The sequence below is a fragment of the Apium graveolens genome, chromosome 6 (genome assembly GCF_009905375.1).
Source record: "Apium graveolens cultivar Ventura chromosome 6, ASM990537v1, whole genome shotgun sequence".
Lineage (NCBI taxonomy): Eukaryota > Viridiplantae > Streptophyta > Magnoliopsida > Apiales > Apiaceae > Apium > Apium graveolens.
Genome location: NC_133652.1, coordinates 11,045,789 through 11,070,240, shown reverse-complemented (window position 1 = coordinate 11,070,240; position 24,452 = coordinate 11,045,789). Strand labels below are relative to the sequence as shown.

General features: G+C 36.6%; 2 protein-coding genes across 2 annotated transcripts in view; both read right to left on the bottom strand.

Moving 5' to 3' along the window:
• The window catches only part of LOC141664202 (uncharacterized), a 92,113-nt gene extending 76,748 nt beyond the window's left edge, over window positions 1-15,365 (bottom strand). The window contains exon 1 of the mRNA XM_074470111.1: window positions 15,005-15,365. The gene's annotated coding sequence lies outside the window, so the exon portion shown is untranslated. The remainder of the gene's footprint in view (window positions 1-15,004) is intronic.
• Window positions 15,366-22,499: 7,134 nt separating this feature from the next.
• On the bottom strand, window positions 22,500-23,078 carry LOC141664572 (uncharacterized). The gene has a single exon (XM_074470528.1). It carries the CDS (start codon window positions 23,076-23,078, stop codon window positions 22,500-22,502), a length of 579 nt encoding a protein of 192 aa, XP_074326629.1.
• Between the last annotated feature and the right edge of the window lie 1,374 nt (window positions 23,079-24,452).

Here is a 24,452-nt window from a genome sequence, read left to right as displayed (position 1 = left end):
GGCATTTGAGGCATACTAAATGCAGTAAAATAAGGATTATTAATATATGGCATGTTTGCAAAATGTGCATGGGGATTCTGATGAGACATAACAGGCATAGCATGCAGAGGTGACATAGACATGTTAGGCATGGAGGGATTTGAAGGCATGGGAGCATTTTTAACAGATTTGCAATTATCAGATAGGTGATTAACACTTTTACAATGTACACAGCTTTTTCTAGGAGCATACCTATCAGGTGTGTAATTGTTATATTTATTAATCCCTACCTTCCCATTTCTTTTAGATTTTCTTTTAGTTTCCTTCTTATCCTCAACCAATTTAAGCCTATTTTTCAGCTCATCTAAAGTCATGTGTCCTATATTCACCTTACTGGCATCTTTGGATGTGCTAGCTCCTTCTTTGACAAAGTTCTTGAAAGTTGAATCATCCTTCTTATTGAGATTTTTATTTTTAAAATTACTTGCCTGTTTTAATTGATGAGCCTTCAACGAATGCTCTTTTTCTTCCTTCAACGGATAACTTTCATCATCCGTTGATTCCACATCCGTTGACAATCCGTCAATTAATTCTAACTCCTTTTTTTTTCTTCCAGGCATCCTCACAGAATGATTCAATTCCCTGAACCTTGGCAATCTGAACACTAACATCCCTAGATGTTTTCCAGGCCTTGATTACCTCTTGCTCACTTTCTAACTGTTTAGAAAGAATTTCTACTTTCTTAACAGCTTCTTCTAGTTCACTCTCAACAGTCAAGCATCTAAGTTTAATCTTTTCAAGCTCAATTACCTGATCTTCTAACACAGCATTCCTATCACTTAAAAACACATTATTCTCTTTGATCCTAGTGTTTTCTTTAGCTAGTGATTTAAGGGAAACTCGCAAATGATATAATTCATTGGACATATCATTTATGGCTTCATTGCATTCATTTTTAGAAAGCTGAGAGAGATCAGTAGTAATTACCTGGTTGCTTGATGAACTAGTTTCATTTTCATCAGAATTAGCCATCATGGCTAGGTTGACATATTCCATATCATCATCTTCATTGACTCCATCTGTTGCCCAATCATCTTGAGTGAGAAAAGCTCTTTCCTTTTGTTTGAGCAAATCAAAATACTTCTTTTTGTAATCAACTTGCTCAAATTTCTTCTTATCAGAGGTTGGCTTCCTACACTCACTTGCAAAGTGTCCACTAATGCCACAGTTATAACATTTGAACTTGGATTTGTCCACCATGTTTTTGTTTGGCTTAGCGAATTTTGTATTTTTCCTGAACTTCATCTTTGCAAACCTCCTGGACAAAAAAGCCAGATGTTCATCAACATCATCAGAGTCATCCTGACTGGAATTGTTTTCATCCTCAGCTACTTGCTCTTTACCCTTGCTTGATTCTGATTTGCTTGTGCCAATTTTGAGACTTGGCATTGTCTTCTCCTCATTCCTGGCTCCAACCTTCTCACTGTCAGCTACAAGTGCAACTGATCCTCCTTTTCTCTTTCCCTTTTCCAACAGCTCATCTTGCTCCATCTCAAGTTTATATGTCTTCAAAATTCCATATAATCTTTCAAGTGTGAAGTCCTTATAATCTTGAGAATTTCTTAGAGAAACAGTCATAGGCTTCCATTCCTTTGGTAGAGACCTTAAAAATTTTAAATTGGAGTCCTTGACTTGGTACATTCTGCCATACAGCTTCAATCCATTCAACAGTTTTTGAAATCTGTTGAAGGTATCATTCAATGATTCTCCTTCTTCAAAATGAAAATATTCATACTGTTGAATGAGAAGCTGCATTTTGTTTTCTCTAACTTGCTCAGTGCCTTCACAGATAAGCAACACAGTATCCCAAATTTCCTTAGCAGTTTGGTTGTTAATGACATTGTCAAACATATCTTGATCTAGGCCATTAAACAGAATGTTCATGGCTTTCTTGTCCTTGTGAACCTCTTCAATATCTTCAACAGTCCATTCTGCTTTTGGCTTGGGAATAGACTGTCCAACAGCAACTGTTGCAGTAGCAGCTGTGGCCACCTTGTGAGGGATGTGAGGACCATTTTCAATGCAGTTGATGTAACTTTCATCTTGAGAGAGAAGATGTAAATGCATCTTCACTTTCCAGTGATGATAGTTATCTCTTTCCAAGATTGGAATCTTTACACCAATATCCTTCTTACTCATGATGTTAGCTGAATAGATCTTTAAACTCTTTATATGTTAAGAGCTTGCTCTGATACCAATTGTTATTCCCAGTGGACTAACAATGAGATTTACAGAAGGGGGGTTGAATGTAAATCTCAAAACTTTTTCAAGTTTTGAGTAGTTTCTAAGGCTAAGTGTTTTAGTGAACAAATGTGTGTGAATGGCTTGAAGCTAATACAGACAGATATATATTCAAACACAAATGTAGAGAACACAAAGAACTTAAAAACTTTTCTGGTGGATTTGTTGTTCCACCAGAGATGTGTTATTTCAGAAAATCTGTGATTCAAAGAATTAAATCACAGCTGCTTCCTAGTACAAACTAGATGATTTTCTCTCTGGATTTTTCTAAACATCTCTGGAAAATTCACATCTAATTACTAGCTGCTACTTGGTTTATATATCACCAAGTTTACAAGTGAAGACAAAACTGTAAAATACAATTAAAAAGGCTCTTCACATGTTTCTTCTTCATTTCTCTATCCAATGCAATTTAGGCTTAGCTGTTAATCTTTGAATACTTCCTTGTTTGTACCAGAATAGAAATGCTGCATTTTCTTGATTCCTCCTAGAGGCTTCCACATTCCAGTTTGTCTCTGTCAACCCATGTGCCTCTGTCAGCTTATGAATTGTCACTATGAACTGCTAATGAACTAAGCATCCGTTGAAGCTTTCATCCGTTGATGCCTTATCCGTTGAGGCTTTATCCGTTGAGGCTTTATCCGTTGATGCATTAGCAGTTGAAGTCTTTATCCGTTGAAGCACTTATCCATTGATGGATATTATCCGTTGAAGCTTTATCCGTTGATGTTTTAGCAGTTGAAGTCTTTATCCGTTGAAGCACTTATCCGTTGATGGATATTATCCGTTGAAGCTTTAGAGACATCCGTTGAAGCTTTGTTTCTTATCCGTTGAAGGTCTTCAATATCAGTTGATCCTTCTTCACTTATACAAAATTACAAGGCATGAAATATTTACAATTAGCCCTCCTATTTGCATATCCACTAGTAGTCAACATGACTGATAATTTCCTACAACATCTAAGAATTACAACTTGAATCCAGAGAATGAAATGTGCTACAATACTAAACTTATTGCTAAGTAAAGCTACTCCTTCAACGGATAGCCAAGATGGTCTTATCCGTTGAGGCTACAAACACTAGATTTCTACTTAAGTGTTTTGTTTAACTTATCATCAAACTAATACACATATTCCTAACAATAATAGCTAAATTTTGATATAAAATTTAGTTCAATATTACCCGTCATCACGTTAGGCGACACCTCACACTTTAAACTTTGAAAAAAATATAAATACTCTATATAAGTTATTTTAAAATATGTTAATTGACAACTTATACTTGATGTATACAATTTACAAAAGCAAACATTAGTACATTAAAATTATTTTCTAACAGAATTTTTCTATAAAAAAATTCATTTTAATATTACTGATATCCACCTTAACCTCTCCTATTTTAAGCATTATAAAATTAATTATTGAAAAATATATTATAAAATTAAAATATTTCTTTTCTCGACATAGTTTGCTGTAAAAAATTAAAAATTATATAATATATAACAATGATTTTGAAATGCAGATAAATATAATTTTTTGAAAATATAAACTATGTATGCATATATTTTGAAATGCATAAAAATATCATATAAATATCACACTATCTCTTTTTTAAATTTTTGGAGATTTTCATTAATTCATTCAATATTTGATATTTTAATATCAAAAGATAATTGACCTCAAAATCAATATTACATAAGGTTACATAATTTATCCAAACTTTTCATAGTTTAATATTGCACTTTTATCTATACAATATTGTTTTATACATAATTTGAATGAACTTAATAATTTTATTAGTTAAATACAATAAAAAATATTCATATAAACTAAATTTATTATTTATATACTATGATACTATTTAATCTGATTTTTTCAATAAAATGTATAAATTTGTACTAAATTTATTATTTATATACTATGCAATTTCTGTAAGTTCTTTTTTATAAAGTCAATTAATATATTAAAATAGAACACAACAAGCCTGATAGTTCAAACTTCACGAAGAAAATACTAATACAATTGTTAAACATATCAATTTGTTCAACATTACTCGGTGTCCCACACCTGACACTTTAAACTTTGAAATAAGTTATTTTAAAATATGTTAATTGAAAATCACTATGTTATATTTGATGTATACAATTTGTATACAATTTGCAAAAGTAAAATATTAGTGCATTAAAATTACTTTACAATGAAATTTTTTTATTAAAAAATTGTTTTAATATTACTGATATCCACCTTAAACTGACACTTCCAATTTTAAACATTATAAAATTAATTCTTCAAAAAAAAGATAATAATATGGTTTAAGGATACCCATTTGAAAAATGGGTAAACTAAGGAGTACACTTTAAGAATATATAGATTTTAGCAATATGACGATATTTTTATATACTATAGATAAATTTTACAAAATCTCTATTTGTGATCTGTAAATTTGTATCGTATCCGATTTATAAATCTGTATCTTATCCAATATGTTTGAAATCCGTCAATATTTCAGATAGATCGGTGTTATTTAATTCGTTCGATAACTGAAATCAAGTTTTAAGTTAGACATGTGATTGTTATTCGTGTATATTTTTAATACAAAAAGTTAAATAACACTTTCATGAAAATCGACAAAATCAAAATCCACAGTTCCGGTATACCCCTCTTATTTATCAATTTCACCACCACTACCACCATCAAATTCCCATCCCAATAAACTCTAACCCCATTCTTGACAACAATATTAGGGGTCATTTGTTAAATCTGAATAAATATACATGATTGATTCAAATTTTTGAATGAATAATATATCTGAACATGAACAAATTAATTCACCTTGATGCTTTTTAATATACATAGTCATTTATAAGTATTTTTTATCTTATTTTTCGGATTCTCTGCTTTGGCCCATGAGCCCATCGACATCTGTTTACCGAATTTTATAAATTTAGATGATGATTTTGATGGACGTCATTTACGGGGTTGGAAAATTAATGGATACCATACCGCACTGTTGGAGTTCTACCGGATACCAACTTGATTTTATTGCATACCCGATAGAATTGCGGGCCTTTAGGATGAAATACTGAGGTTCAAAAAAATAAGTGTAATATAGGATATTTTTATATATATAATCGTATTTTATTAACAAATTTATTTTTAAAATTTAATATTATAAAATGTTTTAAACTCACGTGATTTGTGTGAAAATATTCATCACGCCAGTTTTCTAGTTTATATTGTGTGATACACGACTTTTTAAGTTTTACTTTTTGATTTTTCAAATTTTTTTAATGTGTTGTAATATTGTTTTTTTAATTTTTTAAATATTTTGGTTATTTATGGCACTGTTGCAATATTATTTTTATTTTTTACTATTTTTTGTAATATCTTGTAACAAATATGCATATATTAAAAAATATACGGATGAGAAATTAATTTACAAATATATATTATAAAATATCAAATTATATTCAATCTACTATTGTATCATTATATCATATTTTGGTTTTTGAATATTAGGAGAACAATGTAATTTTTTATATTTATGAGTGCTTAGATTTCTAATCATATTTTAATTAGGATATTATATCGTAATTTGTGTTTCAGTAATCATTTTCTGTTTATGATTGTATTAAAAATATATCTATTTTAAATAGATATAATCTGAACCGACTATTTTTTATTATATTAGAACAACGGTTGAGATTATTTTGGTGACCAAACTTTTGGATTAGAAGTCTGTTACACTTATTATATTCGAAGGATATAATATTCTTAAACTAAACATTTCACATTTAGGGTGGTAAATATTTTTAAAAAATTGATTCTAAGTTATCGCGGTAAAGGTTGAATTTTCGCCTATGGTCCAAAATTATTTTAGCTAATACTTTTTTATTTTATTAATTAAGAAATTATTTTATTATGTCAAAAGATTAAAAAATAGAATTCAAGTGTAAAAACATAAAAAGAAAAGGTTCAAAAGTCAATGGAGTTGAATGTTGTTTTTTTACGATTATAGTGGAAGGATGCTTTGAACCAAAGAATTTGACAAAAAAAATCGACAAACAATTCCTCTCGAAAAAGGTAAAGAAAAATATATAAGTAAATATTTTTACAATAATCTTTGCGCACATACTTAAACACTATAATAATGCTACCTACTTTTCGGGAAATATATATGACCCACGTTGTTGACATATCTACCTGTGTTATACTTACTTCATAGTTAATTACATCTGCAATTATTCTGGATGTAACTTATGATTTATTTGAATTGTTCCCAAAATACAGTTATGTTTTTAAGGTAATTTAATGGTTACAAAAAAAACATATCGCTTTGATTTCATAACCCAAATTTCCCATAGACAATTTTCACAACACATTTTGCCTCATATTGTGTTGTATCACTTTTTATTACATGATAATTTCTTGAATTTTTCAGGTGAATTATTTTATAGCACTTATTACAGTTTTCTTGTCTGTAAAATTTTGACCTTCAAATAAGTCATCGTCAAGTGGATTAACGTTTGAATAATTACCTGACGGGACATTGATTTCTTGAGTTGTAAACTATGGAGCAATTGAAAAATGTTCATCGTCGTTGTCAATGCTATGATCTGAATAATCTTCCTCTTCATTGTATGCTTCATCACATTCAGATTCATAAGTTTCTGACTCAGGATGATAATCTTGATTATCATCTACACCCCTCAGGTTATATATAGCATTTGGTCTTACAATTTCGTTTGAAGAAAAGAATTATTCATCTGTTATATAAAAAAATTAGTGTTATGAATATATAGGAACTCATTTCAATAATTTTTGTAGAAAACTAAGTTGATGAGTTTGTTGAATTATACAACTGCGGTGGAAGTTAATTCAATGATATAATTATTTGAAGTGACTATATACTGAGAAATTAAAAATAATAATTCATTGAAAGGTTAAAGTTGACAGGTCACTGCAAATTTGATTTAACAACTCTCCGAAAAGTTCAATTTGACAATTCATACAAATTGATGTAATAATGATACTTTTAAATTCAAAATTCAAAATTTAAAATTTATTAATTATATATTTGTTGTGTAATAAAAACTAGGGTTTGTTAGTATTTAATGTTAGGATTTGTGAATTTTGAGTTTTAATGGATGTTCTCACAGTGGAGACTAGTTGTTCTCGCAAGATGCCTACGTATCTCTGTGTTGTAGAGAATTAAGACAAAATGTAGTTCTAAATTGAGGGGTAAAACTCTTTATATAGAGGTGAGTCTAGGGTTAGACTGGTGTTGGAAGACTTGCTAGACAAGTCTTCAATTTAGATGGTAATTAGGAATCTTGTAAGGCAAGTGATTCTAGATTCTTCCTTGCAGGAGTTAGTGTCTATGTTGGACGTCATGTCTCTATTTTTTTCAGTCGTATTGGGTCTGATGTTCGTGGACCTTGACGACCTCTGCTCGTGGGACTTTGACGAGTTTAGTCTGTAACAAGTCTTGACCAACCTGGTTTGCATTGCGTTTTGGACAAGAATTTTAAGCGTAATTTAATGTGACATTTAATATGTGTTTAGGTGTTCTATCCATATCAATATTAAAAGGAAGTACTTATTAAAATAATTTTAAATTATTTTATGATCATAATTTATTAATTATATGTTTTAAAATCTAATAAAATGATTAGCATATTTATTTGGCAGTTCAAATTACTTAAGTGAATTTTAAATGGAAAATAAATATTTAAGAATATTTTATTATATAATAATTATAATTAAGAAAGTAAAAATAAAATTTAGATAAAATATTGTAATAACAAACATAATTCATTTGTGCAATCTGCACCCTCATAAGCGGACAAAAAGGGACATGGAGGTGAGAGATAAAAAAGTGTGTAGGGTGGGAAGTCAAACAAAAAGGTGGGTAGTTTGGTAAAATTCAATGCCAAACATGGCTATAACAGGAACATAGTCGATGTTGCTGCTTCTGCAGCCAACCAGGGTCACTGTTACTGTGATGGCTGATGTACCTGTCCTTGTATTCAGAAATATTAATATGTATAGATCACTGCCCATACTCACTTAATTATGCTTGCATTGCATGTTTATCTAAATTATTTATGAAGATTTAAAGAAGATAGATAGAAAGTATTGTAAACATGGGAGTATGGTTCAGAAGAACAAGATGTAGATAATTAATTATCGCTCCCTATATGCGTCTCATTGTACTATTAAAATTGTTCAAAAAAATATAATACCAATAATACAATTGGAGAATACATCTTTTCTCCTAACTTAAAATTTAGCCAATCTAATACACAACCGTCTCCTTCCTCTCCTCTCCTTAGGGTTTGTCCATTTTCAAATAAATGGAGGGGCTTCTATTGATTTTCTCCGGTGGAAAGTCCCAACCCCTTCATTCTCGTTAATTTCCTTTCAATAAAATTCAATTTTTTGTGTGTTTGTGTGTCTCTACTCTTGGAGTGTGTGTTTTGTCTTTCCTTTTGTAGTATTTTGTTATGTTTTTGTTTAGTTATGATTGGGTTTTATTTGGTGTTGGATATGTTGAGAACGAGTTTATTGATATTTGATCTTCAAAGTCTGTATCGAATCTGGGGAGGTGGTGATTATCGTAAGAGTTCACACTTCACAAACAAATATTGTTCATCCTTCACGGGTTTACACTTTCGAAATGTTTATAGCTGATATCCGGTATGTAGATAGCTAGGGTGCATTCGGCATGTCTATAGCTGGTGTCCAACATGTAGATAGCTGGGGTGCATTCGACATGTTGAGAACGAGTTTATTGATATTTGATCTTCAAAGTCTGTATCGAATCTGGGGAGGTGGTGATTATTGCCAGAGTTCACACTTCACAAACAAATATTGTTCATCCTTCACGGGTTTACATTTTTGAAATGTTTATAGCTGATATCCGGTATGTAGATAGTTAGGGTGCATTCGGCATGTCTATAGCCGGTGTCCAACATGTAGATAAGTGGGGTGCATTCGGCATGTTGAGAACGAGTTTATTGATATTTGATCTTCAAAGTCTGTATCGAATCTGGGGAGGTGGTGACTATTGCAAGAGTTCACACTTCACAAACAAATATTGTTCATCCTTCACGGGTTTACATTTTTGAAATGTTTATAGCTGATATCCGGTATGTAGATAGCTGGGGTGCATTCGGCATGTCTATAGCTGGTGTCCAACATGTAGATAGATGTGGTGCCGCTTCTTCAATATCAGTTTATGCGATTGATGTGTCTGAATAATGGGTTAATAATGGTTTTATGTGATATGGTCAATTACGATGTTGCTTTTTTCAGATATTTTGGTGCAATTTGGATCGCTTGGGATGTCTTTGATTTCATTTTTAGCTTCAAGTATTTTTTAATTCTATGTGTTAAACGATCAGAAAACAAATCATCTAACTAGTTTTAGTATATTATTTGTTTTACCATCTGGTTGTATCGACAGTTAGAATGTTTTCTAGAGTGAGAAGCTCCTCCGTCTCTCTAGAATTTCATTTTCCCGCCTAGCTATTACACAGATCTAATATCCAGTGCATGCTATTATCCAGCAGTCCTTCCCTCTCTTTTTTCTAACTGTATTTCCTTCCAACCTTCATCTCGGCTCCTATACTCACTCACTCTATACACGCTCTGTAATTTCTTCTTCCCCACCTCATTACCTTTATTTTAACACCCATATAACAAGAACCCTTCTATCTTTTAGTTTCTTCACTTCCTCACTTTATGGGTTCAAGAAACTCTGAAAACTCACGTAGCATGGATTCTGATGAAATGTCTCAACTCATTGGACATAATTATGTCGCTCCACCACCTGTCCCTCAACCTTCGGCTGCACTTGAAGCTTTGGATTTTGAGAATGAATTTCTCACAGTCAACAAGCAGATGTTATGTTTGATGCACCACTGTCTCCTGCTGTTGCACAGAGATTGAATGGAGGCCTTCAACTCATTATTGATGGAGGTTCTACCCACCATGAAACGGATCCGAGTTAGGGTCCAGAGCACTCTCACAGTCACGCTTTTGGAAACGTGCGTACAACCTGCTCTCCTGACTCAGTTACAAGTCATGCTCAAACTAAGGTTCTTTCACAAGGTATGTCTAGAGACTTGCTTCCTGCTTCTCTAGAGTCTCTACGAGATCATCTACAAATTAATAAGGGAGTCTAAACTTTAGTCCCTAATGATACTAATGTTGAGGCTACTGAAATTGTGATTCCTAATGCCACTGTTGGTAACTCGTGGAGAAATATTGTTACAAAAAATGTTCCAAGTACTAGCACATGGAATTGTGATAATGCTCGCATCATGTTTAATGAGGATGGGTCTGCCACTTTGAAGCCACCCGCTAATTTTCTCAAAAATGCTAGAAAGTCTTGGAATTCTAGCTTGATTGGTCATTTTATTGGGGGGGAGTTTTGATTTCAAGTTTGTTCGTGAGCAAGGCTTCAAGATGTGGAAAAACAAAGGGTTAAGTATAATTTTTTATAGCTCTAAGGGGTACTTCACCTTCAAATTCACAACTGTTGAAGAGAAAGATGAAATACTCAAATTGCATTCTGTTCAAATGGGAGGCAAAACCTTGTACTTGGTGCCTTGGATGGAGGGGAACCAATTTAAGAGAAATGTTATTCATAAGGTGCCTTGTTGGATTAAACTGGTAGATATTCCACACTCTTACTGGTCTCGTGAAGGTCTGAGTTTTATTGCTAAAGCAGTGGGGGTGCCACTCAAATTTGATGATAATACCTCTAGATTTGAACCAATGAAGTTTGCACAGGTTCAGGTTCAGTTATCGTATGCTGTTCCACGACCTGATTTTGTTTGGGTTCATGTGTTTATTCATGAAGGAAAGGAAGAACTTGTTAAAGTGTTAGTCATGTACTCACAGCTACCTTTCTCATGTAGCTTGTGCAAACCTTTTGGCCATTCTCTATCTCGTTGTGCTAATAATCCTGATGCTGTGAGGCCTGTGCCTCGAGCCAGAAATAGATCCGGGGTTGGGACGCAGCCTTGCACAAACGGGCCACAAATGGATCCTCCATCTAATGGAGTCATAATTGAGCCCCAGACTGATGAGCGGTGCGCAGAGACTGCTCAACTTGTGGGTGACAAAGGTTTTGAGACGCCTCTTGTTGATGATATTAATCCCACTATCATTGGTGAACTTGCAGGGTGTGATGTGGTTCTTGATGATGACCAACATGGAGATGATATTCAGATTAATGAGCCCAAACAAGTTAATCATGTCCTTGAGGATGATTTGGAGAACTTTGATGTAAGGCCCACTATGCAGGCTCCTCCCCTTGACACAATTGAGCATGAAGCCCAGGATGAAGATACTGAGGCTTTGCCAAGGTCTATTGAGCTTATTGCAGAAGGACTAATTGTTGACCTTTCCACCTCTGGAAGGAAGAGAACCAGAAGTAAAAGCACTACTACTACTGTTGAGGAGACACCGGTGCTTAAGGAGGTGGCCATTGGGCTTGGTGTTTCAACACCTAAACCTAACATCCCTAAACCACACTCTAAAGCTATTACTGATGAAGATGGCTTCACATTGGTTGTAAACAAGAAGAGCCCCAAGCTGGGGGGGCAATCAGCTATTCTTCGCAGACTTAGATGAGGTTCTCTCGGCACTTGTCTCATGCCCTGGTGTGTCTTGGGGGATTTTAACAAACGTTTAGATCGAATGTTAGCCAATGGTCTTTGGTTTTCTCAATTCACAGAAGGGAATGCTTTCATAAAAAATAGAGGGATTATGGATCACGATCCTATTTTGTTTCATGAGCCTATGCAGATTAAAAAATTTGGTAAACCTTTTCAATTTTTTAACTATATGCTTGAGTTGCCAAATTTTCTGTCAACTGTTCAGAGTGCTTGGCAGGTTGACTTATTTGGTGATCCAATGGTTGTGCTTGCTAGAAAGATTAAACTTACCAAGAATGCTCTTAAGGAGCTCAACAAAAATTATGGTGATATCAATGATAATGTGACTTCTGCTAGAGTTTCTCTCCGAGTGGATTTGCTCTCTTTTGAGAAATCTCTCTGAGATAGTTGGCACAATATCTTCTTCAACAAGAGCACTTCTTACTTCAAAAGGCTAGAGTCAAATGAATGCATAAGGGGATGGGAATAACAGCTTTTTCTTTAACCAATGCAAGAAAAATTGGAATTCTAGTAAAGTTTTAGCTCTTGAGGATTCAATGGGCTTGGTGCATGGTCAAGCCAATTGTGCTACTGTTTCAGTTAACTATTTCACGGAGTTCTTGGGGAAGTCCTCTCCTTGTGTTGATGCTAATCTCTCGAGCATTCAATGCCCCACCATCACAGAAGCTCAATCTTGTCAATTAGAGGCTCCAGTCATTCCACTTTAAAGAAGATGAAGAAGAACAGGGCGTCGGGCCCCGATGGTCTGAATGTTGAGTTCTTTTTGGCAACTTGGCATATCACGGGGCCTTCTTTTTGTGAAGCTGTGCATGCTTTCTTTGAGACTAGTACTATGCACTCTGTGCATAATTCTACCTTCATTGCTTTGATACCTAAGATTCAAACTCCTACACAAATAAAAGACTTTCGTCCTATATCCTTTTGCACTGTTTTTTACAAGTGTGTCTCCAAGATCCTTACTTCTCGTTTGAAGACAGTTCTCCCCTCTCTTATTGATGTTGCTCAGAGTGCTTTCATACCTGGTAGAGTTATCTCAGATAATGTTCTCTTGGCTCAAGAACTTTTAAGAGGTTATGACAGGGTAACAGGTGCTCCGCGGTGTGCTCTCAAAATTGACTTACACAAGGCCTTTGATTCGTTGCAATGGTCTTTTGTTCTTGCCTCTTTAGAGAAGATGGGGTTCAATGCCACTTTCATTTCCTGGATCAAAGCGTGCATATGCACTCCTAAATTCTCAGTGAAACTTAATGGTATTGTGCATGGTTATGTTGCTGGTGCTCAAGGCATTCGTCAAGGTGACCCCCTGTCACCCTATTTGGTCACCGTATGTATGAATGTGTTATCTTGTTTACTGATACCCAAGCTCCCTAACTTTAAATACCATTTCAAGTGTAAACATATGGACATCACTCATTTGTTTTTTACGGATGATATTTTGTTTTTTGCTCATGCTAATGTCGATTCAGTCAAGCATATTTCATGGATAACATTGTTCTCTTCTCTTCGATGAGTGGCCTTACCCCAAGCATACATAAAAGCTCTAGTTTTATTTGTAATGCCTCTGCAGATTTTTGCTTTGGTTTGATACTACCTATGGTATTCCTCGAGGTTCCCTGCCAGTTAAATTTTTGGAGTGCCTTTCATCTCTACTCAACTGTGCATTAATGACTGCATTCTTCTGATTGACAAGCTCTCTGCTAGGATCAATTCTTGGACTTCTCTATTACTTTCTGATACTACCTATGGCGTCGTTTTGATCATAATTTAAATCAAGATAATTATATTATAAGAATAACTCCACTATTTACTAAACAAGCTTCAATATTGGTCAACGTCACATGCAGGATGTATGACACTTATAATGCACTATTTGGAACTCATTTATTATATATCTAGATTTTTATGTGTAGATTTATAAGAGAATAAATTTCGTATCTAAATAGGTAGCCAACAAATTTAAAGCCGAAACATCTTATTATCTTATGTCATTGGTGGGCAGGGCAGGATGCACAATCAAAGAGATGTCGGTCACTTTTTGCTATTTTTTAGTGGGTTGATTTTCAACATAAGTAAGTTAAATTTTTATAATCTGTATCATTATTCAATCCGTAAACAATGCATAATATAAATAAATACCTTTATTCAAAATCATTTCCTATCCACACTTGACTATGAAACTGGACTCTATATATTTACTTATACTGCCACTTTCTGCACATAACCTTGCTTTGGTAAGTAGATACATCCTTTGATGTTCATCTCTGAATATGCTACTCCTCATTGTTGAGACTGGTTATGCTATCAGCTAGCCTTATCTTGATGAAACAAATAGCATTCCATACATGAGACAACTAATCCCAAGACAAGGAAGGGAAACGACTTGATTTTAAAGAAAAAAAATACTCAAAAGATTCATGACTGAATGAGAAAATCATTTGTATTACGTCAATATACAAAATGCCGCGCGCCGGGGGGGGGGTTAAAACTGTTCAAATGGAGAAAGGTTTGCACTATTGATTTCTGATTGATAACAAGAAACTAGGGAGGTGCCAAAGTAAAAATGACAGTTAAAAAAACCTAAAATAAACTGTAGTTGCCCAACCTGACAACGCCTCTAGACTAATACGCATTCTCAACATATACTTTTCATTGTTTTGAAAGGTTTGGCTCACCTGTTGATAGGGTGTCCTTAATAATCGTGTCAAACTATCAATAACAGGCAGCTATACAATTGTTGTTTAATAACTGTGTCAATATTGACGACAAGTACACCATTGCTAAAAGGATGGTCTTTGATGTTACTTATGGTATAATCACGTGTTTTGTTTGGCAAATGTTATTGTATACTAAGGTACTTAGCTCCCAGAATGCGTTCCTCGCTAGGTTAAAATTAAAAGTGTCTATACCAAGTTCATCTCAGCATTATTTCTAATAATCTTCTACCATCTAATAAGCATATACGATTCTGTCATAACAATTTCATGATTTTGCCCAAATAAGAATATTGCAAAACTATAAATGCAGAAAAGAACCTCACAGTGATCCATCAGACGAGGAACCTGGTTGTAAAGAAGATGTAAACTGAAAGTCAGTCTCCCAAAATACGCCCTAGCAGACTCTCAACACTTTCGTGAAAATCGACAAAATCAAACTCCACATATCCGGTGTACCACTCTTGTTTATTAATAAACACTAACCACCATTCTTAACCACCCTAAAGAAAAACTATTTTTCTCCGACAAAATAAGCAGAACAAGCACCAGCCCACGTCTGGTTTTCACATATTTGTTGAGACCCAAGAAAGAAATGTCCCTCTTTCAGACATTGTGTCGAACATCTTGGGGTCAAAAGCAAATGAGGGCGCACTGTACTGTACAGCGTGATGCTCTGTAATCTATATATGCAGAGTCATTTAGTACGGTTATTTTAGCTAATATTTTAAAAAAAAATTAAAATTTTATTAATTAATAAATTATTTTTATAATTTTAAGTGTAGATTTGTTCCTCACGTTTTTTCAACTTTTCTTCTCAAACAGTTTTATTGTTTTAACCTTCCGTGTTTAATTGTTTTCTTTGTTTCAAAATCATTTTTACCAAAATTAGATCCCAACATAAAAAATGAAGTAAAATTAATAAATTTTCATGTCTTTTCCTGTAATTAATTAACTATCATTTTTTTGATACTTAAGTGTTCATTTAACAAAGTAATTTTTGTTATCGGATATTTTATTGTTTCTTTTTTCATTGTTAATACAACATGCTTGTTCTTGTTAGTTGATATATGTAGTGTTTAGAAAAGAAGAAAAAAAGAAAAATGATTTTGGGACAAACTAACATTTAATTGTTATCTATTAATGAATTCAAATTATTAGCATTTTCATATTATTTAACAATTTTTGTTAATTAGATTAAATAAATCTTATTTCAAATCTCAAATATATTTGTCTAGTTCATGCCATTTATTTTTTAAAAATTTAAAAAAATAGTTTTAAATTGTTACAACTATATTATATTAAAGTTAAACCTTAATAGGATCCGGACCAAGAAAGTTTATTACTTTATCGGGATTAAAAATTATTTTAAAAAATATTATTTTAGCGAGATTATTAATTTATTGATTATTAGGTTTAACTGTGTGTGCTATATAGCTATCGCACAAGCACAATTTTTACAATTAAAATGAAAAATAAAGCAACATCAATGTGAACAGCAAAACGAAATGATGCATTTTGTACTGCAAAAGAAAGGGCGTTCAGGCCAGAAACCTACCACAAAGGGCCGTCCGAACAAATGTTAAAGCCGGACTAAGCAGCATAGTATAAACCAAAAGCATTAAAAAACTATAATGCATGACACCAGCAAACCCGTGCAAGGGTGCCATTGACCTCGGAAACTAAACCCTGAAGCCTCCTTACCTCCGCATCTGCTGCATCTTTTTCCCTTTCGAGAGCATCAGCCCGACACTTCTCCTCCCACAGCTGCGTCTCCAAGTCAATGCCCCGAGCAATGTAGCTATTGACCTGGGAAACCAACTGCAAGACAGATAAAAAACCCATGAAAAAATCCAAGCATAATTCTAAACTAATTTACCAAGGAAATAAAAATCAGAACTCAAGAACTCACCGAACCCATAGCCCTCTGCACATCAATGGCATGGGTCTTGATGGGCCAGAAATAACTAGGCCCAGATAGAAGAATAGGGGCCCAAAAGAGATGCCACCCCAGGCCCAAGCCGAAGTGGTCCCCGGTGCCACGTGGCACAGGACAAAAGAGTCAACTGTCGCATGTTACCCAAAATGGAACAATTGCATCCTAACCATTCATGGGTAATCATCCCAAGACAGCTCTGATGGAGAAAGGACACCTGACCACACAGCTCATCTGGACCGTCCAACCTGTCACCAACCAAGAATGATCAAAGGCCAGGATGAAGAGGTACAAATCCCAAAAACCCTAAATCTTGGGACCTATAAAAGGCCCCAAAAAGAGGGTTTTAGGGGTTGGAAAATATTTGACTGCTATACTCACATACACACACCCTCACATATTTTTGAATAGCTCATTCTTCCCTCTTCTTCTTCTTCTTCTTCTTCTTCTTCAAGAAAGCCCATTTCTTATTCTCACACCGGAGTTGCCGCGGGACACAACCCCCCCTCCGGTTCTGTTTTGCAGAGACCCCCACTTAGCAGGTTAACCACACCCAAACCGCTGCGGAGGCCGGGTCCTAGCACGTGAGAGAAAGGAGAAGACCTGGGAAGAAACCGAGTTATCATTGGCGCTAGAAGGAGGGGCCGAACCTCCAGTGACATGGTGTCAACTCCAGCTACGTTGCACAACTACAAAACCAAAGAAACCCTCTCTGGTAAGAACGAAAACCCTCCCCCTCTTTACAGCTCACTCTCCTTATTCTTTCTCCAGAACGATCACACATCCTAGCACCATCACCCTTACTGTGTCCTGAGAATAATGACCACGCGAAAGAGCAAGACCTCGGTCTCCGGAACCATTCAGCCCGACACTTCTCCTCCCACAGCTGCGTCTCCAAGTCAATGCCCCGAGTAATGTAGCCATTGACCTGAGAAACCAACTGCAAGACAGATAAAAAAACACATGAAAAAATCCAAGCATAATTCTGAACTAATTTACCAAGGAAAAAAAATCAGAACTCAAGAACTCATCGAACCCATAGCCCTCTGCACATCAATGGCATGGGTCTTGTAGTCGTACCTCTTCATCAGCTCCTCTTCATCCTGGGTACTGACATGGGACAAGTCATTCCGACGAGCAACCCCAAAGAGATAACCGACCTTTTTTGTGCTTGAGCCACCAGCGTCACCACCACCCGACCCGCTAGCACCCACCACAAAGGTTGGAGACTGGGATCGGGAAACCTGCGATCTGGCTGCCTCATTATTAGAATAAGAAACAAGTAAAACAGGTGTTTACGTTTAAACTGAGAAAAAACAATGCATTCAGATGATTAACTATAATGAAAGATTATAGGGAAATATAAGCATAGCAGTGCACACATAGTGGCACAAAAACATCAACTACTTCTAACGTGTCTCCACTATCTATAAGACTTATTCAAAGACTCCTAAAAACACTCTAACTACTACATGACTAATTCAGCTGCTAATAAAACACTATTTAACAGCTAATTATTAAAACGTTTAGATTAATAAACTCCAACACACACCCCCATAATCTAAACGTTCTTCTGCAGTTTCTTGACACTGAGATGTTCCCGCATTTTCTCGAACCTAACTGCATACAAAGCTTTTGTCATGACATCCGCCTTCTGACTCTCTGAACTTACATGTTTAATTTCAATTTCACCGCGTTCCATACATTCCCTAATGAAGTGATATCGTATGTCGATATGCTTGCTTCTGCCATGGAAGACTGGATTATTCGCCAAATCGATTGCTGACCTATTGTCGATATAAATCACCACAGGTCCAGTCTTCAAGTCTGTTATGCAGTTCAACAAGTTTTTCAGCCAAATTCCTTGACAAGCAGCTGCTGTAGTAGCCATAAATTCCGCTTCGTATGAAGAAAGTGCTACACAGCGTTGCTTTTGAGATACCCAGGTGATAAGACTCTCGTTTAAGTAGAAGACCATATCAATTATATTAAAATAATAATTTTAGGATGTGGAAATATAGGATGTTGTGTAGTTGATCAAATCCAAAATATGAATGTTCAATTTGTATTGAAATAGGCAAATGTCCTCTTTACTGATGATGTGCTGCTGAACCAAAATTGCTCAGGTGATTAAAAGGTTCTAAAGCCAAAAATTCAGAATTTTATTATATAAAAAGAATCAAACTGAAGCAGATTATACACAGAAAGTAAGACCTTGGTAATAGAAGTTCATAATTTGCTACATCTATGATGATAGTGATAAACAGTAGTCGAAGTCAACAAACCACCATTACATCGTGATAAAAACAAACATAATTATTCCATCTACCACTATCGAGATTAAACGGAGACCCTAGCAAACTTGAGTATGAACTTATAATTCATCAACCCAAATATATATATACACACTATCAGAAATGTATCAGAAGAAATCAAATTTCAAAATTCAACAAAATCAGAAATGAAATCAATTTTGATAGTGAAAATGCAGATCTAAGTTTAGATTATCTGGACACAAAATCAAAAATAATCTTGTCATTTAGGTATATATAACGATTTTTAAGGAAATATATGATACACATATCAGAAATACATAAAGTAAATCATACATATACCAGGAGAATCAAATATATACTAACTGCATTTATGTCTTTAATGTGAAAAAAGACATAATTGATTAACAGAGTTATGGAGATAATCACTGAATTTGTTAATACATTGCTTGAACCAAATAGGAAGATGAAGCAAGAGGCGGAACGCAACAACAAGCAGAAAGCGGCGGAAAGAAGCTAGAAGATGCAAGAAAGACACTGAAACTGAAGATAAAGTTTGAGGCTGGACGTTCAGGACTAAGGAACAAACAGAAGAAGCCATGGTGAGGGCTGTAGCCGAGCTTCATTTGCATGCCAGACAAAGTGCCAACATGGCTGCTAGACTCGGGGCGTGTCTTGCTGTTACTGACACTGCTAAAAGCCAGGCTGAAGATAAAATCAAATCATTGGAAAAGTACATCAACTTGCTTGGCCAAGAGAAAGATGCCGAGATCAAGCGCCTGTAGGAGGACATGACGCGTCTTGAGGGGGAGAAAGCTGTGTTGGAAGGTAATGTCTCCTCTATGGAGAAAGTGATGGAGAGTGTTATCACACTAAATTCCACCATGCAGCTGGAGCTTGATACTCTGAACGATGACAGACTGCATGGATGGAAAGAGGAGAAGAAGCTAATCTATCAGAATGGTTTCGTAGCTGGGTTCGAGGAATGGTGCTCTGGGTTTATTGCAAATGACCCAGAGTATTCTTTTTCCAAGTTTGATGAAGACACCCAGAAATGGGTAAGTGATTTCAGAATCAGAGCTGCGGATTCCATCAAAAGCAAGAGGGTTTTTCTAGGCTTGGAGGAAGGTTACGCGTCCCCAGCGCCTTCTCCACTTAACGTTCAGCCTCCTCTTCCAGACAACCAAAACAAGTCTCAGGACGCGCATCCTTCCTAGGACGCGTCCTATGTCTATTTTCTCCATTTTATCTGAACTACTTTAAGGGTGCGGGCCCCTTCAAGCCTTGCAACTTGTAATGATTTCTTTGAACTCCTTTTGCTTGCACTTTTTATGATATTTCTCTTTTATTACTTTTATGCATATCGTTTTACTTTCTTAATCTTGTTTTATCATAGATAGGGGCGCGTCCTATGATGAGGACACGTCAATATTGGAATTTTGTTGTTATTCCCTCTACTGTCATATGTCAAGTAATTGTTCTTAATAGGCACGTCCATTTAGTTAGGCACGTCCTTGAATCATCTGAATAGTATATACTTCACGAGCATGATACCATGCTGCACTTGTGTATTTAGATAAGGCACAAAGCAAGAGGGGGCGCGTCCTAATGTCTTGACGCGTCCACCCTTTATTTTAAAGATACACTTAGCCTTTCGTACTGGACGCGTCTTTTGGAAGGACGTGTCTTTCTTTTTAGTTATGAAATGTCGTAATCAAAGAAACATAAAATTGAAGGAGCATCAACCAAGATAACTTGGGCGCGTCCTTGGAAATAGTACGCGCCTTAGTTCCATTTTTACTTTGATTTTGTTGTTCCCTTTAACAGTTACCGTTTCTATTAACATCCGTATAGAATTACCACTCAGGGAGCGTCCTGTGATTAGGACGCATCATACAACCAAGTAAATCAACAAATAAACAACCCTTTGGAGAATTTCAAAGTTTTTATTAATAATGCGCTCTGGTGTCAAAGGTGCACCAGTCCCGCGGCTACTATGCCCTGTGGGGATTTTATTCAAAAAAATGATCCTTCGACTAGTTCTAAGGTAAGTAGTACATGCACTACCCCCTAGGCTAGGATGAATTTTATTGCTTCTAGTCTATAATCTGGGCACAGCCCTAAGTAGATAAAAAGATACGTAAGGGGCCAAAGCCGCGCCTTACTGATAATACTTCCGGAGATGTTCCGTGTTCCAAGCTCGCGGAACCAGTTTCCCTTCCATATCCTCAAGGTGATAGTCCCTTTCCACAAGATGGCTTTTATCTTGTATGGTCCTTCCCAATTAGCTTCAAACACTCCATGCTGGGGATTCTTCATGTTTGGCATCACCTTCCTGAGCACCAAATCCCCTACCTTTAGCAGCTGTCCCTTTACCTTCTTGTTATAATACCTTGCAGCACGTTGCTGATACGCCGCAAGTCTCAGCTGAGAATTCTCCATTGTTTCTTCCAAGAGATCGAAATGAAGCCTTTAATTAACCTCTGCATCCTCCTCTGTGTAACGATCTCTGCGAAGCGATCCCGAACCAACATCCACGAGGACCATAGCTTCATAGCCGTAATTCAGCATAAAAGGAGTTTCTCCCGTAGTAGATCGTGGAGTAGTGTTGTAGGACCACACCACTTTTGGGAGTTCTTCAGGCCAATTCCCTTTGCGCTCTTCCAGTTTGGTCTTGAGGGTATGCTTTATTATTTTATTCACGGCTTCTGTCTGTCCATTACTTTGAGGATGATAAACTTCTGCAAACTCCTTCTTAATCTTCAGATCCTCACATAATTACCGCAACTCCTTGCTGTCGAACTGCTTTTCGTTGTCAGAGACAAGTTTGTAAGGAATACCAAACCTGCAAACAATGGAGTTGAAAACAAAATCTCTGATTTTCTTTGCCGTGATAGTTGCCAATGGCATAGCCTCTGCCCACTTAGTAAAGTAATCAACCGCTACCACCGCATACTTGACATCCCCTTTAGCCTTGGGCAACTCCCCAATAAGATCTATCCCCCACATGGCAAATGGCCACGGGCTTATCATAGACGTCAAGAGCGTCGCTGGCATAGATGAGTAGTTTGCAAAGCGCTGACATCGATTGCATGCCCTGATAAAATTTGCAGCATCCTCTTTCATTGTAGGCCAATAGTATCCTTGGCGCAAAACTTTCATTGCGAACGAGCTACCCCCGAGTGATTGCCACATATTCCTTCATGCACTTTCCTTAAGATATGATTTCCTTCCTCTTCATCAACACATCTAAGCAGCGGTTGATTGAAGCCCCTCTTATACAGAATTTCATCGTACACCACATATCTTGCATCCTGGTAGCGGAGTCGCCGAGCCTTGAACTTATCCTCGGGGAGGGTTCCCTTGTGAATATAAGCGAGAATGGGTGTCATCCATGTTTCCTTGGGTGCCACATCCACTTGCATCATCTCTACTTCCGGGATGCTAGGGATTCTCCTGGATCTCTAGGGGTATAGATCCCAATAACACAACTTCCTGCTGCGACCCCATTTTTGCCAGGGCATCCGCGTTGCTGTTCTTCTCCCGCGGTACACACTTCAGCCTAACTTCTCTGAACTTTTCAATCAGGCGCTGCGCGCATTTCAAGTAAAATTATGTCCGCGGTCCTCGAGCTTGAAACCCCCCATTCACCTGATTTACCACTAGCTCTGAGTCACTCCTCGCAATTAGGTTCCGCACTCCCATTTCCAAAGCGATCTTTATGCCATTAATCAATGCTTCATATTCTGCATCATTGTTTGTTGCATAAAATTTAAAGTGAATTGCGCTCATCAGATGATGGCCTTCTGGAGACACGAGTACTATACCCGCACCTGATCCTCCATTGTTAACTGCCCCATCCACATGCAAGATCCAGCAGGGATGTGAAAAATCCTCCAAAGATTCTTCATTACGAGGGGGCTGTAGCACTACCAAAGCCTTATCATCAACAGCAGAATCAAATTCCAACAAAAAATCGGCTAAGGCTTGTCCTTTAATTGCTGTACGGGGCATGTATTCCAAGTCAGACTGTCCCAACTCTACGACCCATTTCAACATCCTCCCTGATGATTCTGGCTTGTGAAGGACTTGTCGTAGTAGATATGCTGTGCGGACTTCAATTCTATGAGCCTGGAAGTACGGCCGTAACTTCCTTGACGCAAGGATCAAGGCATAAGCCAGTTTCTCCATGCTTGTGTAGCAAGTCTCAGCGTCGTGTAATCGCTTGCTCACATAATACACTTGTGACTGTTGCCCATATTCCTCCCTTACTTAAACAGCGCTGATTGAATACTCCGACACTGCAATGTACAGTATTAAAGATTTTCCATCTAACGGTTTTGACAACATGGGAGGGTTTCCCAGTTGTTCCTTGATCCTTCTAAAAGCCTCTTCACATTCTGACGTCCATACAAAATCTTTCCCTGCCAACTTAATCGCCTTAAAAAATTCCTTGCATCTGTAGGACGATTTGGAAATAAATCGATTTAGCGCGGCGATCCTTCCAGTTAAGCTCTGCACCTGTTTCACATTGGTGGGTGATTTCATATCCAACAATTCCTTGATCTTTGCGAGATTAACTTCAATTCCCCTATGGTTGACAATGAATCCAAGAAACTTGCCCGACTCCACGTCGAACATGCACTTTTTTGGATTCAACTTCATGCGAAACCTCCTTAGAATGTTAAACATTTCCATCAAGTGCTCGATATGGTCATTCGCCTCCTTGGATTTTACCAACATATCATCCACGTACACCTACATGGTTCTCCCAATCTGGTTTTTGAACATCATATTCACCAACCACCGATAGGTTGCGCCGGCGTTAATCAATCCAAATGGCATTCCTATGTAGCAGTATAGCCCCCTGTCGGTGATGAAGGATGTATGCTCTTGATCGGGACCATACATGAGAATCTGATTGTAACCAGAGTATGCATCCATGAAACTTAGCAAGGCATTCCCTGCCGTTGCGTCAACCAACTAATCAATTCATGGGAGCGGGAAACTATCCTTTGGACATGCCTTGTTGAGATCTGTGAAATCTATAAACGTCCTCCACTTCCCGTTCGGCTTTTTTACGAGCACTGGATTTGTAAGTCATTCGGGGTAGTAAGATTCTTTGATCAACCCCACTTCCAACAGTCGGTCCACCTCTTCTTTTAATGTTATCGCCCTTTCCCCGCTCACTGGGCGACGCTTTTGTCGTACGCCCGTGTAATTAGGGAAAATGTTTAACCGATGACACATTACTCCGGGGTCGATTCCCACCATGTCCGAATGACTCCATGCGAAGATATCGAGATTTTTAATCAGAAAATGAGTAAGTCTTTTTCTCATTTCATCACTTAGTTGAGATCCCACTTTCAAAACCTTGCTCGGGTCACCCTTGTCGACCAGAACATATATTGTGTCTTCGGCCGGCCTCGTCTTCTCGGCGGGCATAGGGATCCTGGGATCCAGATCAAAGTCACGGGGGTCCTCGATGCCCATTTTTGCATCCGAGGCGCGTCCCCATGTGTGGGAGCATCTACCTGCAGGACAAGGCATGGTCTTGTGCAACGC

Excerpts from the sequence above, each read along its gene's own strand:
- LOC141664572 (XM_074470528.1), bottom strand. The coding sequence starts at position 23,078 with ATGGAGAAACTGGCTTATGCCTTGATCCTTGCGTCAAGGAAGTTACGG.